The sequence below is a fragment of the Vulpes vulpes genome, chromosome 11 (genome assembly GCF_048418805.1).
Source record: "Vulpes vulpes isolate BD-2025 chromosome 11, VulVul3, whole genome shotgun sequence".
NCBI classification, from domain to species: domain Eukaryota; kingdom Metazoa; phylum Chordata; class Mammalia; order Carnivora; family Canidae; genus Vulpes; species Vulpes vulpes.
In genome coordinates this window covers 92,323,639-92,340,259 of record NC_132790.1, presented here as the reverse complement: position 1 = coordinate 92,340,259, position 16,621 = coordinate 92,323,639, and the positions used below count along the sequence as shown (strand labels likewise).

Below are 16,621 nucleotides of genomic sequence, written 5' to 3'. Positions count from 1 at the left end.
CATACTATTTAAACAAACACATAAAATGAATAAACAATCTTTCACGTGTCACCAGCCAAGTCTTTCACTGGAAAAGTAGAATAGGACTTCTCATGTCCAGTACACATGTGGATACCAAGCCCTTGAAAATTGGACAGTGCCACATGTTGAAATTATATGTTTGAAATATCTGGTTAAGTAAAATATATTATTTAAGTTAACTTCCCCTGTTTCTTCTAGAAAAGTTTTAATGTAACTTCTAGAAAAGTTTGAATTACATTACATATGTGGCTCAAAATATATTTCTATTGCACTAGAATCTACTTAGCGACTGGAGAAAAAACACGACCAAGGAGATTTCAAAAGAAAAAACAAAACTACACAAAACATAAATATACTTTAGGCAAACACAGAGTTATTTCTAGATATGCCCAGAACACAAGAGTATGCTGTATAAATCTTATTCAAATCACAACTGACGATAATTTGAAGTCAAGAGCATAATCATAATTCTCATCCATTCTTCACAGTCCATGCATCTGCTTGTAGACAAAATAATGAAAGGAGAAGGTCCAAACCAGAAATAAAGTTGTTGGTGACCTCTATTCCATCATTTTTTGTAGTTAACGTTCCACGAATGCCCACGACCAGTCAGGACCTGCACCGGGCACCACCATCACCAACAAAAAGAATGTACACAAATAACAAAAACAGGCCTTCTTTTTCCACTCCCATCCCATGTAGTGAAGCAACATTCTCCGTGTCACACAGGACACATCCCACTCTTGTAGCCACTGCTTAGCAGAGCATGCATTTAAATGTGGTCACATTTTCTGAATGAGCTAGCCCATAAACAGCAGCAGAAGAAAACACTAAACATGCACTATTGAGCATAAATTAACTCTCATGTACTTTGCCTATATGTTTAATGTATATTTATCTCAGTGTCTTGGAACTATGCTCTTGGGGGGATCTGAGCTTGCAGAAGCTTATTTTCAATGCTGGGAATGCGAAGAAGATGTGCTGCAGAAAACAATTGGTGTCCTCTGGCTGGCACTGAATTGCAGCTGCCCTGGCTGTGCGGGATATGGCTGCTGTCAGTGAAAGCAGTTGTATGCAGCGCACTGCTGGGCTGGCGGCTGCAGCGACCCAAGGGTTTGGTGCAGGATTTTTGGTGATGTCAGGGATGCAGGCAGATGCTGGGAGGACAGAGTGACCACAAGGAGCAAGGTGCAAGAAGCAAGGCACAAGGTAAGTATATGTAAAATAATGGTAGAAATAAAGAGATTTTCAAAATGGCAAAGTAGTTCTTGGTGGGGAGGATTGAGGTCTCTGAAGATTTTTCACATTTTTAATTCTCCTTAATTGACTTAGCAGCTTCAATTTCTGTCTATCCATCTATCATCTATCTCTATCTCTCATCTCTGCCTCTATATCTCCCCCCCCCTCACATACAAGCATAAACATACCACCTGAAAGACACCTAAATAAATAGTTGTTGATATGTCATATGTTTGTACAAGTTTTCTGCTTGTAATTTCCATCTATTTCTCTAGTAATATCCCTGGAATGAGCCAAGAACCTCTCAGAATATCACCCCCTATTTTTAGACTCTTTAAAGCAAAATACCATTAGGAACTATTAAAAGTTTGCATTATGGCATAACAGATCAGGAAAATACCTGAAGATAAAGCACAATAAACACAGAATACTTCAAAGGACTCCATTCAGTTTAACTTAGTCCTACCTAAAGAAAATGTATAAGACTAAAATTTATACAAACTAAGCTTCTGCTTCTGCCTCGGGCTTTACAATCTACTGATTATGGGATACCATTTGTCCCATGGAGTCTGTCCACGATCCTAAATTAGGAGTCCTTTCCATGTCATCTTGGTAAATGGGGATCCTTCTAGATTTGTTCCAGAACCAGCTTTCTCCTACTTTCACAGATTCTTCTCTGTATCCAGAATTCTTGCCTTTTTTCCTAATCCTTTGGATCAGTATCTTTTTAAATGTGCAGAGTGAGAGGGGGTAAGAAATCCATCTTTTACTAACAGCTAAGAGGCATGATCCAGTTTACTATCCTTTTATTATTTAAGAAAAAATATATTTTAATAGTTATTATTTCCCTTTTTTAAAGGAACAGAGGAAAGGAAAAATTAGATGTGTATGAAACAAAGAATTGCTCTTTTGAATGATGCATTATTGATTCCAATTAGTTTCACTTTTCAGAGAGAGGATGAATTACATCATTTTATTTTCAGGAGGTTGTAACTTACTCTTAGCTTAGAAAATAAAAATATTTCAATCCTGTATGATGATACTTCAGTGCAGTACTTCAGTGGAGTATCCCCCCAAAATGGGGGCCATATCATTACATCTGAATAGACTCTATAATGCTACGCACATAGTAAAAATTTAAAACAAGTTTATTGAATGAATGCATAAAGCATTGCACCAAAAGGACAGATTTGAATAAGTTAGTAAAGAAATGCACTTTAAGGGATACCTGGGTGGCTCAGTGTTGAGCATCTGCCTTTGGCTCAGGTGGTGATCCTGGGGTCCTGGGATTGAGTTTTGCATCCAGCACCACTCAGGGAGTCTGCTTCTCCCTCTGCCTACATTCTGCCTCTCTCTCTGTCTCTCATGAATAAATAAATAAAAACTTTTTTAAAAAAAGAAAGAAATGCAAAAAAAAAGAAAAAAAGAAAAGAAAAGAAATGCACTATGCACTTTGATAGAAGGTTTGCAAAGTGTAGATAAATGGCTACTGACGTAGGAGGCACACATTCCTAGGAAAGGAACATCCTCAAGTTTACATGAAGGGAATGGATATTTAATAGTATAGTTATAAATCAAATAACTCTGGAAAAAAACATTTATAATAATGACATTTCTCCCTATATTTGTTTTCTTTCCTTTCTTAATTTATTTATACACACCTTATCTTATTCCACAACACATTTTAGTATGGGAAATTATAAATCCAGGGATAAGATTCATGCATAGGAATGCATGCCTTATGTGCTACATGGTTGCTAAAAGTGGATTCACATTTTCCCTGACTATGCCATAAGGCTCATTGAATGAAAGGAGCTATTTTATCAATAAATTATGATCCATTTACAAACCCTTCTCCACCTATAGTAGCTATTTTTATGATTAGTTATTCATAAATTTGCTATTGATTATTCTTACACTATACAGAATGATAGGAATAGCTGAAAACATAAATATATACAAAAGTGTTCACATTACTTAGCCATGCTATAGTTAAAACTTCTGGATGCTGCCTTCTTTTTTTAAGATTTTATTTATTTGAGAGAGACAGAGTGTAGAGTGAGAGACAGCATAAGTGGGAGGTGGGGCGGGGTAGAGGGAGAGGGAGAAGCAGACTCCCCACTAAGCAGGGAGCCCAGTGGAGTGCTTGATCCCAGGAGCCTGGGATCATGACCTGAGCCCAAGACAGACGCTTAACCCACTGAGCCACCCAGTCACCCCCATGGATGCTGCCTTCTTATAAATCAATATTTGGGAGTCCCTAGTTAATTCCCCACTCTACTGACCAGACCAGTGTTGGAAGGGGTATACGGAAATGGGAACACTTACCCATTACTGTTGGGCATGTAAATTGTTACAAGCACACTAGAGTTCAATTCTCCAATGATCTTCAGTGATAGCAATTTTTTAGTATTTGCTTAGTACTTGGTAAATTCTGCAATGATGCTTAGTAAAAATGAGACTCTTCATACTCCATAAGCCAGCATTTTCCTTTCTGGATATTTACCTTCAAAAGACCACAATACATGTGCATAATAACCTTTGCCTTATATAATGGAAACAATTTAAATACTCATTAGAAGGACAATGGGCAAAAGTGTAATAAAATAAAATATAATAAAATGTATATGCATTATATCCATAAAATATAATACTAGGGAGCCGCTAAAAGCAAATGTAACATTATGAATTATAATGAATTTTAGAAAACACAATTTCAAGTGAATAAAATGTGTTTTGGAATTACACTTCAAAAATATTAATATAAATCAATAAAAACAAATAATTCCCTCTCATTCCATATAAATGTATATATATGATTATATATGTATACAGATATGTATATGCTTATATGTGTATATATTTAATTTTTAGGAACACATAATTTTATAGTAAAACCAAAATAACCATGAAATATTCCTGAAGCTAGTTATTCTCAATGCTTGGTCCTTGGTCCTGCCCTAGACTCATTGGCTTATACCTTATTCCATTTTCCACCCTTTCCCCAGCAGATGCTGTCTGAAACATAATGCTGTTTTGATCATAACAGGGAGCTTATCTGCCACTAGACAGATTTAAATAATTTGCAGTCTCTCCTTTTGTTACTGAGAGACCCTATTTTGGTGAGCCTCTTCTGACATGAGAATTTGAGTCCAGTATCTAACTATTAAATATTTAATTTGATTCTAAGGGAAAGTTTTAAACGAGGATGTAATATTGAATAAACCTTTTCAGGGAAAAGTTCTAAACAAGGATGTGGATATTGAATAAACAGATCTTCGGGAAGAGCTGTGATATGTCCTCCTGCAGAAAAGCCATGGGTAGAGGGTAATTGTAGTGAAATTATGATGCAGGTTTTTTTTTCCATTTTTTTTTTTTTTTGGCTGGATCTGCAGTTGGGGGTGGTTAAAGAGGCCCTTCTTTTAGAAGGGACAAGGACAGTCAAGACATAACATCCTGAGAAAATAAGCATGCCCAAGCAACAGAGCTGCAGAGCAGAGGCTCAGGAGAGGGTTGTACCCTGTGCAGGGGGAGGCCCGTTGACTTGTTTTCTAATATTTATTTTTAAGTCTCTTTTTCTGTACTGATCCCACTGTGTTTTCAAGCCCTGGGTTGTGGCTGTTGGACACACCCACCTTGTACCAGCTATATTTCACGGCATCACGCCAGTGGACCAGAAAGGTGCAGCCTGATGGCAAAAGGAAACTGATATTGATGCTGCTTGAAACAGCCCAGAGTTTCATAGCACACAGAGAGGTGGACGTGAGAGTTCTGAGGGCTGAAAGGAGGTCCAGGTGCTTTCACTGAGGCAGCAGGTGCAAGGAAAGGGGGGAGGGGGATTGAGGGCAACTTGCAGCTGGAGTTGAAATGACTGACAGCAGCAACGTCAGCAGGAGAGGAGGCGAAGCCAGCTCTTGGAGCAACACCACTTGGCTGTAGGAGCACTCAGCAATAGGACACTTGAATCTCCCATGGGTCCATCAGGACAGTTTGTGAGCCTCTCTTTGAGAAAGGCTGGGAAACGGAAAGGGATGGAGGGAAGGGGAAACCTCAGGTTGGTATCTGCTGAGCCTTTGAAAAGAAAAAGCAATATTAGTACTGTCTTTGGGAGGACAGAAGGAGAAAGTTTAAAGAAAGAAATGGCAGTTCCTACACTACACCAAGTTAGATGGCCTGGAAGTTCTCCCTTACAGGTTAAATATTGAAAGAATCCATTAGTCAGTCGTATGGCCATATCCACATAGACGGGTGATTGGCCTGCCAAAATACATGTTTTTTTAAAGATTTTATTTATTCATGAGAGAGACAGAGAGAGAGAGGCAGAGACATAGGCAGAGGGAGAAGCAGCCTCCGTGAGGGGAGCCTGATGTGGGATTCGATCCCAAGACCCTGGGATCACAACCTGAGCCAAAGGCAGTTACTCAACCACTGAGCCACCCAGGTATCCCCCCAAATACACAATTAACTCAAAATTGGTGCTCTGTGGAAAGTCAAAATCAACAGGTCCATTATGACCATAATTTAAAATATCAGGTTTGGAACACCTGGGTGGTTCAGCGGTTGTCTGCCTTTGGCTCAGGTCGTGATCCCGGGGTCCTGGGATGAGTCCCATATTGGGCTCCCTGCATGGAGCCGGCTTCTCCCTCTGCCTATGTCTCTGCCTCTCTCTGTGTCTCTCATGAATAAATAAATAAAATCTTTTAAAAATGAAATATCAGGTTTGATAGTATTAATAACAATTTAGCTCCTTCGGAATAAAGTTTTTTCAAATGCCCAAGACAAATGCTAAGAAATCCAGGAAACATATAATTTAGTTAAAATGTTAATCATATTGGGGTCCTGCATGGCTCAGTCAGTTAAGCCTCCAACTCTTGATTTTGGCTCAGGTCCTCAAGGTCTTGAGATCGATCCCCTTGTCAGCTCTGTGCTCAGCAGGGAATCTGCTTGAGAATTTTCCCTCTCTCCTTCTCCCTCTGTCTCTCCCCTTCCGCCCCCTTGAACACACACACATGCTCAATTGCTCTCGCATTCTCTCTCTCTCTCTAAAATAAATAAATATTTTTTTTAAATGCTAGTCATATTTATTCACCTTTTCTGCAAATGACATCAGCTAATGGTAGTTCTTCAACCCCAAATACTTCAAAACAAAAGCAACAATAAAAAGAAATATCTCTTTGCCAAATAAGAACATAAACTTTTGACTATCAACAACAACCTGTGAGGCTGACTTTATAATTTTTCATTATGCTCTATGGCTTATTAGGCCACTTAACTATTTTTACAAGTAGACAATGTTGCTTATAATGCAGTATATCTTGCAAGTTCAACCTTTGCAAGTCATGCCATCCAGGGCAATTGACTTGGGGAGCAAAATCTCCATGGTCACCTGGTCACCTGCATTTAGAAAGATGAGCTATCTAGTCAAGGTGACAGTGCCTTCTCTTCCCCCTCAGTATGCAATGCAGTTAAATATCACCTGTATGTTCTCATTAACTTTGCAAGATTATTGAATGTTTGTATTTTCATATGTCTCTGATTCATCAAATTCAATTAAAAATGAAACTATAGATTTATTTGTTACATAAATAGTAAGGAATAATTCTTGCTCCTTTGCTTTTGGGGGAGAGAATGTGAAGAAATCTCAAAAGAAGAAAAATATTGAAGTTTGAACATTTTTGCATGGGCACCGGGTGTTATGCTATATGTTGTCAAATCAAACTCCAATATATACAAAAAATAAAATAAAATAAATAAAATAAAAATTTTGAACATTTTCAAAATATAAAATATTGTACTTAGAACTGTCAGAAACTTACACAGGACAGAATAATGTATCATAGACTCTGACACAGAAGATCTGAGCATTTCTGATGTAATAGCAAATGCAAAGGTATATATTCCAAGAAATAAAAAAACAATAAGTGAAAACAAGACACTTAAAATGAGTGTTGCACATTTTCCTTTCCTGTTTTTATTATCTCTAAATTGTTCCTTCAGCTACCAAGAGAGAGGATGCTTTGAGTAGTGTTTACCTTTGGTGATAGCTTCGTCTCCCCCTGTTGTCCAAAGTGATAAAATACATCACTCTGGAAACAGTAAGGCACTCCCTCCCTCTGTTATTTGTAAGCTGACATGAAGTAGACAGACACCTTCTGAAGTTTTATGCATGCTGTGTTTTTTCTCCTTGCTGCAACAAGAAAAGCCTGTTCTTTTAACCTGGCTGCCTTTGAAGAAGTGACTCAGACATCTTCATGGCCTCTAAAGGTAAGAGTAAATATAGCCAGCTAATAAATTTGTCCTTATTTATGACTAAAAATATTCAGTGGTAGGGATGTTACAATCAGTGAGATTGATACTTTAAAACCTGTCATTTATCACTTTTTGAACACTGGAATTTTTAACTTCAAGGGACTGTTCCATTAAATTAAAAAAAAACTGTCTGATTGAATGTAAAAGTTAAGATATAAACAATGTTTTAGTTATCATGAATATAAATATAGTGAATTAATAAGAAAAGCTGCATAGCAGAATTTAGAAGGGCAATATTTAATGCCAAACACAAGGACAGGTTGATATTCCAAGTTTAAAGGGATTTAAAGAAAACTTTTCACGCATAAGTTAAAAAGTGTTAAAGTATAGCTCAGTCTTTTAAATTTGTTGTTTAAAATGTGTGATACATCCATTTATCATAAAGAATTCAATGTTTTATTGATAAATTGTAATAAATTTAATAGACTAGAAGTAAATATTGCTGAATTACGAAGCAAAAAACTTCCAAAACTTCTTTGATAGTCAATTATATATATAAAAAAGCAAACAGAAAATAAGTATTTTAAGTAAGCAGATTAATTAGGGAGTTTGTGGCGAGGGGAGCTGGGAATTTATCCCTCAAATTTGTGAAATTGCATAAATATCATTAGTACTCTCTGACTTTAAAAAAATTTCTCAGAAGACCAGAGATATGGTTGTTTTTGAAAGTAATGGGTTTCAGTCTCACTAAAAACACTTGTGAAATTATATAAAAATGAAATTATAATGTGTTTCATTCCATTATCAGACCAAACCATTAAACTCTAGCCTATAATAAAAAGTTTTAGCATGCAGGATTATGATTAGTATAATTGGTGGAAACCTTTTAACCTAATTACAAATAGGATAATAGAGTCCACCAATTTAAAATATCCTAAATTAAATTAATGAAACATTCAAAGAAGCATGTAGGCTTATTTGCTTTCTTTATCAAAACACACTTTTGGATGTGATTTAATATGGAACAAAGGAGATAATCTTCATTTTTTTTTCTTCAACATTTAATGTACACCAGTCCCTGAGTGTCACAGGCAAAGCTCAAACCAATTGTAAAATATATACATGAAACAACAAAATCATGAATTTTAATATATGTGTGCCTTATTTTTACATTTGAAGGTGAACAAAAAAATCTTGACAAGTCTTTTCTTTCATTTAAGACTGACACTAACACTTAATCCAAAACACTTCAACACTTTATAAGAGTTACAGCAACAACTGTAGCCTGTAAGGTAAAGAGTTGCCGAGTATGTGAAATATTTATAAGCTAGTTATACATTTTTAAAAGAGTAGATAGAAATTCAAAGCCAGATAGAAATTCAAAGGAGTTCCTTCTTTATCTGGTGGTCTGAGTCTTTGAAGAAACCTGTGACTGGAAAGCAATAGTAAGATCAAAATATGATTAATCTACCAAAAAGGCAGTGATGTTCAGTAATGATAAAGAGTCACTAAACTTAGAGGCAAAACTTCAGGTGGAAAATTAATACTACTGCAACCTACTCAAATTATTTAGTGAGCAAAACATCTGTTAGAGACTCTATTTAGAGGAAATGAAAATGAAGCTTCCTTTGGAATCAGAAGTCTGATTTGAGAGGCAAGTCAGATTATCATCATTATTTACCTAAAACATTCTTGTAGACCGTTTTCTTCAAATATGTTGCAGGACATTATTCGCAACATGATGAAAGTCCTCTGGTCCATGAACTATGTTGATAATTATTATTTTCCCAGGGAATACAGGACAATTGGATATTTCACACATTTTGTCGGCAGTTTAGGCACACAGCACCACTAAACCAAAGGACAGTCTGAATACTGGATGCCATTAGAACTGAAGAAATATTTGTGTGGTCTGGAGTCTCCTGATTTAGTATAAATAAACATAAATTAAGAACAAGTTTGTCAAAAAAAAAAAAGTTGGTCCCAAATTTTAAGTTCAAGAAAGACAGAAGTTTCCAGGATGATCTAAACTGAACAGCAGCTATCTTTAAAATCTGCTACAATATACTGAAATCTCAGAAAAGAAAGCAAGCGGGAGGCACCTGGGTGGCTCAGTGGTTGAGCATCTGCCTTTGGCTCAGATCGTGATCCTGGGGCCCTGGGATCGAATCCCACATGGGCTCCCTGCAGGGATCCTGCTTCTCCTCTGCCTATGTCTCTGCTTCTCTCTGTCTTTCATGAATAAATAAATAAAATCGAAAGAAAGAAAGAAAGAAAGAAAGAAAGAAAGAAAGAAAGAAAGAAAGAAAGAAAGAAAGAAAGAAAGAGAAAGAAAGAAAGAAATCAAGTGATATCACAATGACGGTACCAAGAGTTTCCAACTGAGACTCTATTCCAACTTTCAACATGATCTGTCCTGTGCCCCAAATGCATCACTGCTTCTGGACCTGCTGTGAGCTCTAAGGACCCAGAGACCTGGGTCTGGAACGTAGAGCCACTCACAAGACACTCAATAATCTGCACTTTGTAATGGCAAACATAGCTTACAAAAGATAGAGTAATTTGCTAATGTTTCTAATAATAAAATTGACAAGAGAGAATCTAATCATCTTCTGCCGGTTTTTATTAGAAATCGATCCTTATATGTGTTTTAATTGAAAGATAACATGTATAAAATGCATAAAGAACACCAAACTTAAGTTCATGATTTTTTAAAATAAGGTTGCACTTGTATAATTACCAACAAAATTACGATATAGAACATTTCCAGCCCCTCAAAAAGTTCCCTTTTTGGTCAATAGTGATACATCTTCTACCCAGGATGAACTTCCAGCATAACATTTTATCATTACGAACTAGTTTTCCCTAGATCATAATTTTGCCCCTATCTTTATCTGAAAGTCCATGACAGCAGTGCTTTTGGCACTAAACCGAAGAAAGGATTGTTCTGCGTTATTATTTCTAGTTGATGTTGCTGTATGGGTCATTACCTCCTCTCCCAAATCAGACATGGTCTTACACAGTCTTTCTCCCCAGTTTTGCCTGAGGTTCCATTCAGGCCACCTTCTCCAGAGCAAGAGGAGTACCTAAGCTTTTTGCCTGCCCTGATCTGAGAGGTTCAGGATGGGGCCTGTGGGAAGCAAATCGCTATAATATTATTGGTATGGAGCTCTATTTTGTTTATTTTCTAAAGATTTACTTGCTTTTATTAAAAAGAGAGGGGGGAGGGGCAGAGGGAGAGACAAGCAGATTCTCCACCGAGCAGAGTCCAGGCGTGGTGCTTGATCCCAGGACCCTGAGATCATGACCCAAGCTGAAATCAGGAGTCAGCAGCTTAACCACCTGAGCGACCCACGTGCTCATATATAGAGCTCTATTTTAATGAGATCAAATGACAAGTGTGTTTCCATATGGTCCTAACACAACCATGTCTAAATTCTAAATGTCACAGACCAGTACCAACTTAAACACCTATTGTCATCTATTCCTACAACCTGAAGGTTAAGTAAATAAATGAATCACCTGGCAACTGTTTTTCATTAACACCACACATATACACAAACTTAATGAGCCTATAATTACTGCAAATAGTTTACGTCAATGTCCAAAGGACCAATCCTTGGGAGCCATGTGTTCTTCACCAGTTTATATTTTATTTTTTAATCCCTCTCCAAGAACTCATTCAGGCTTTGCTTGAATTCTCTTAATAGTGGGGAATTTACTATCTCCAAAGGACACTCAGACCTTTCTTCAAATTTATTTTTTAGAGATTTAAAAGATTCTGAAAAGCACACCCCCACATACACACAACTTACATGAACTCAGGAGAGACCAAGAGACCATTCTAATCTACTATGAATTATGTAGATATCACTCCAACTTCAGTTTATATACAGTGAGAGTACTTATTTAAATCTGTGTGCAGATTTCAATCTGTTATAAACTTCCTATTGGCAACTGTTTTCCTTGCCCTCCCCATTCATATGTCTTCAGAATGGTGTGAATTATTTGTTTTCATAACGCCCCCTCTAATATTTGAAAATACCTATCACGAAACTTGATCCATACCTATGCTCAATCTAAGACAGCATAGTGTTTTCAAACTAAATGAATGCAAATGTGAGGTCTCAAATAATTATGGATTAATAAGGAAGAGGCATAAAAACTCTGATAGTCTTTGAAAAAAAATGGTATCTAATGAGGGAGAAATCTAAATGGCAATCATGTGAAAAGAAAAAAGAAAAATAACAGTAGAAAGTCAGTAATTTATATTTTTTTTAAAGAAGATTTTTTTTCATGCATTATTACATCTTATGCATGATACTACACACGGTCCAGACTAATGCAGGATAAATAGCAAATCTCTAAATTTTAACCTAACAGATGACTGAAACAGTAACATTTTTACCTGGCAATACTATAGAAAACAGGTGATTCTCTTTAAAAAAAGCAAAGCTAGACATTATAGACTTCTGTAATCACTTTATCTTTTGTAATATTGGGTAAACTACAACGGGATTCATGCTGTCAAAAATGTTTGGATGCTTTTATACAAAATACTGAGAAATCAAAGCTTCGTTAGATATTATACTGCCCTTATGCTCATAGATTAGTTTGAATATTTTCACAGTATATAGAATTAAGCCATGAGTTCCCAAAGTACATGGTCAGAGCAGCAGCATTAGGTCATCTGGGAACTTAATAGATATGCAAATTCTCACGTCTCACCCCTACCCCAACTCCTGAATCAGAAACCCAGGAATCTGTGTTTTAACAAGCCCTCCAGGTGCTTCTGGTATGGCCTGAAGAGTAAGGACCACTGAATTAAACCTAGTCATAGCAGTAGGACTGATAAAAAGAGACAAAATATCCTCAGCCAATACAAGGTACCTTCATAATATTTGAGGAAGGGAGAATATGCCTTGAAACGCATAATTATGACTCAAAACTGATGTCTAAGTTTATCCTTTTATGAGAAAAGAATATCTAGTTCCTTTTACTATTTCTTTTCCTTTTGGAGTTTGTCATTTTTTAGCTCTTTGAACAGGAGTTTACTTGCCTTCAGAAAATATATTTATGGAATCATTTTTCTTGCCCAATTATCCATCTTCTCACAACTACTACTAGCCATCTTTTGCCTTCCTTATTCTCTGGCTTAGGGTTAAGGGATGGCAATAGGGAAAATGCAGGAGATCATTGACCCTCTGAATTCAGGCGTAACAAATACCGTGAGAAAAACTCAATGAAACGGCCTAAATTTAAATATGGGCTGAGATTTTCATTCTCTTTCAGATGCACAGAACCAAAGAAGTAGAGACTTGCCTGGCTTTCTTCCTGGAGCTCCAGACCCTGACCGCAGCTTTCACATCTCACTTCCCAACCCAGGGAACCAAGTGTGGCAGCCAGCTCTCCCTCTGCCAGGCAGTCTCCCTCCTGGTCTAGAATATTTAAGTCAGGTGTTTTTATCTCTCTATTTCTACACACGCTCGCCCCTTAAAATGAATACAGATTTGGTTTCTTGCTTTTCAACCAAGGTTGAAGGACTTCAGCAAACCACTTATTGAAGTGAGAAAAGCACTGTAAATCATGAAATTATGATTTTAAAAAATCTGTATTATTTGGAAAGAAACTTGTTCCCTTTTATTCCCATTTCTATTTTCCTTATTTATTTGGCAGAGTATGACACTAAACATTTTTGATGGAGCTGTTTAGCACATTTATCCTCCTTCTGCTCATTGCTCAAGATACAAGCAAATGCATCCTCAAGGAATTGTCTAACATGTCTAGTCACCTACAGCTATTTAATTAAAGGATATTTATTGAGTACTCACTATCATTAAGACATATAACAAGCATAAAACCTAGTCCCTCTAACCCAAACATTCTGCAACTTAATTGGCATGCAAAAAATGTTGACAAACAGTGCAAGGCTATGTACCAAAGCCAGATAAACACACAACTGTAATGTGTGCAGGTGCATAGAGGAGACAGAGGCTGTTAAGGATCTAAGTACTCAGGAGAGACTTCCGTAATGATCTGAGAATTCAGCGTCTTCAACTGAATCTCAAAAGGTAGCTATAAATCCAAGGGAAAGCAAGGTACCAAGTCAACCTCATTGTCTTTGATACTGTTGCATCTCCAAGCTGATTTGCTTAAAAGATCATATTGGTATTAGATATAGTCATTGGAGGATGAGCAGTGATTCAAGCCTTATAATAAATCAATCAAGAAATATCATCTGAACCATGTGGCACATAAAGAGCAAATATATATATATATATATATATATATATATATATATATATATATAAAATACATATATATAACAAATATATATATATATATAAAATACATATATATAACATAGTTGTTGCTTTTGTATTTTATCCTGCAAAAGATTAGAAATACACTAATATTGAGATGTCAGCACATCTGCTGCAATTTGCAGCTTGTTTGGCATTCTTTCAAACTATAAAGTCTATCTCCTTTATCAAAATCAAATCTCTGTGTTAATTCCCTTAAGGTACAAGAGATTTTCTGTTATGCCTGATAGGGTTTAAGCTGCATGCAGCATATGTTCCTGGGAAAATGTTTATAATGGCAGATGCCTTCTCCAGAAACCCACTGGCAGACAAATATACTTCAGAGACTGGCGAGCTCAGGGAGATATGTAAAAGAGCTGGAAAAGCTAACCTACCATCTTCCATCTGCAGAAAGGATCAGCTGTAATAGCTGACTAGAGTTGATTAACTGCTGCAAGCTGTTTGGGAATGTTGTCAGACAAGGTTTTGCCAAGTATAAAAGTGATATACCAGTGCCAGAGGGCTGAGGTTTGATGATCACATATGGTCATCACATATTCTTCTTCCATCCATGAATGATGACACACCCGGAGCCAGATGCTTGACGTGAATACATTTTTTGTTTTGCATTCCATAAATAGAGATATGAACCGACTGGCTTCAGTTCTAAAATGAAGCCAATTTTCCAGACATATACCTTTGGTAATCTCTTTCAGAAAAATAAAAATATGCCACAAATTTGTGACTCTTTTACTTCAAAGGGAAAGGTAATTTATTCACCATAGACTGAAAGAACACTTGCTTGCTCTAAAGCAGTGTACTTATAGCAGGATAAACGAGCATTTTAAATGTCTTATACCACAAGTCTGTAGGAGATACGCATAAAGTGCATTTTATGTGTTAATTTTTTCCCTAAAAACCATAAGAATTAAATAAAATCATGAACATTTGAAAATAGTACATTCTTCAATAAACAGGAAAATATACAAAATACACAAAATCCTTCTAAATTAAAAAAGTCAAAGTAAAAATTTAAAAATTCATCTATTCTTTAATCAAGTCCATCCAATGACTAGTGAAAATCTTGTTCCCATTAACAATTTGAAAATGTTCAGTTTTGTAACATGTAAATGCATATATGCATATGTATACATATGTGGATATGTGCATATATTTGCCTGTGCAATATACATATATGGATGTGTGTGCGTATATATTTAGGTTGTTCATGTAGAGCTAAACCTAAGAATAAACTAGATTTTTCTCTCTGGATTAACATGTTCATTATAGTCAATATCATTTTATCCTATTAGTGTCAAAGGATAATTATAATTTAGTCACCCAGAGGTAAGAGTAGTGAGTTCAAGCCTACAAAGATATATGCATAGATCAAATATATTTTGAAGTACATATATTAAATGCAATCACTGATATCTGTAAACCTGATAAGTTATACATGAGAATTTATTCTTAAGCTATATATCCAAAGCTGTCATTAGATTTCCATTCTATGGTTTTCACACTTGAGTGCTTTACTTGCCCTAACACCTGATTATATGATCCGATATGTTTAAAGTTTCCAACAATTCCTAGCCCCTCAATTAATAGCAAAGGGTGGAAGGGGCTCCTTTGGACCATAGTTTATAAGTGGCCCAGGACTACTTAATGGAAACTGCAAGAACCAAACAAGACCCTCAAATCCAAGGGGTTTGCCCACAGAGATAGATCAAATCAAATATTATCACAGAGGTTGGGGTGTGTATAAGGGGGAGAGAAAATAGGAAGAAAAGCTACTCAGAAGTTCCACAGTACCACTTTAAGAATTGTTTATCCCAGTTCGTAAGATTAGTTTAGCGATGCCAATACAAGAGAGTAGAACCCAGGTCAGAATTGGTTGCAGGTAGTCCGATCTGGGTTTAAAATCCCAGCCTGCCCATTGACAAACTCTGCAATCCCAGGCAAACTACTTTATGTCTCTGGGATTGTTTCTTCACAATGTAACGATGTCTACCCTCTGAGTTTTGGGGAGGATTAAATCAAACACTATGTCAAAATATCTACCCCAGTGACTACCTCATGTTAGCCACTAATAAACATCTGCTATTGTTAGAAAGCAGAGGATTACAACTTCCCTTTCCAACATGGAATGGATTTCAAATGACAGTCTCTAAATTTCAAGACTAAAACTTGATCTGTAGCACTAACATTAAGTTCCCAGACTCCAACCTCAGTCTTGCCCTCATAGTTCTTCTCTGCCCCTAGTTACCACGAAGGGAACCACAGCTAGATAATGGCAGATATCCTTTGGGACTTCTCGCTTCTCTTCATCCTCCATTTTCCTCAAAAGAGAACAGAACTAACAATAGGACAAGACAAAAGACTGATTCTAATATTTTAAAAATTTCCATTATTGTTGGAATAGGTTTTAGAATATCTTAAATCACTAATTATTTATGGAAAATACTTTCTGTGAACCTTAAAAAAAAAAGAAGCCACATGCACTCTCTTACCAATAATAAGATTTAAATAGAGGATGTGACATTAGTTTTACTGGCATCTCAGGATAAGCAAGGAGAATGTAGGAAATAATGTAACTTCAAATTTTCCAGGTTTGTGATGCCCAATCAATACCCAATATTGCTAATATTTCAGTTTGTTACCAGTAAGTTTATTAATGAAGGAGGACTACAGTTAAGAAATTAAGAGGCAAAATAGAAAATGAAGTGTTGGAAAAGACAGTGGTCTTCAAGGTTCATGAATTTACCTTAGTGAAAAAAATTCATTCTAAGAATATATTTTACTATTTCCTT

At 36.3% G+C, this 16,621-nt stretch overlaps 1 protein-coding gene across 3 annotated transcripts in view; it reads left to right on the top strand.

The window, feature by feature from the left end:
* The first annotated feature begins 787 nt into the window (after positions 1 to 787).
* The window catches only part of PLSCR5 (phospholipid scramblase family member 5), a 29,920-nt gene continuing 14,086 nt past the window's right edge, over positions 788 to 16,621 (top strand). Inside the window, exons 1-3 of one of the 3 annotated variants that reach the window (XM_072727084.1) lie at positions 788 to 1,230; positions 7,458 to 7,524; positions 12,802 to 12,965. In XM_072727084.1, the coding sequence (XP_072583185.1) occupies positions 7,512 to 7,524; positions 12,802 to 12,965 (177 nt within the window). In that variant the 5' untranslated portion in view covers positions 788 to 1,230; positions 7,458 to 7,511. Of the gene's footprint in view, positions 1,231 to 7,385; positions 7,525 to 12,801; positions 12,966 to 16,621 lie in introns of those variants that run through there. The other 2 variants (XM_026015764.2, XM_072727085.1) reach the window with 2 other exon arrangements.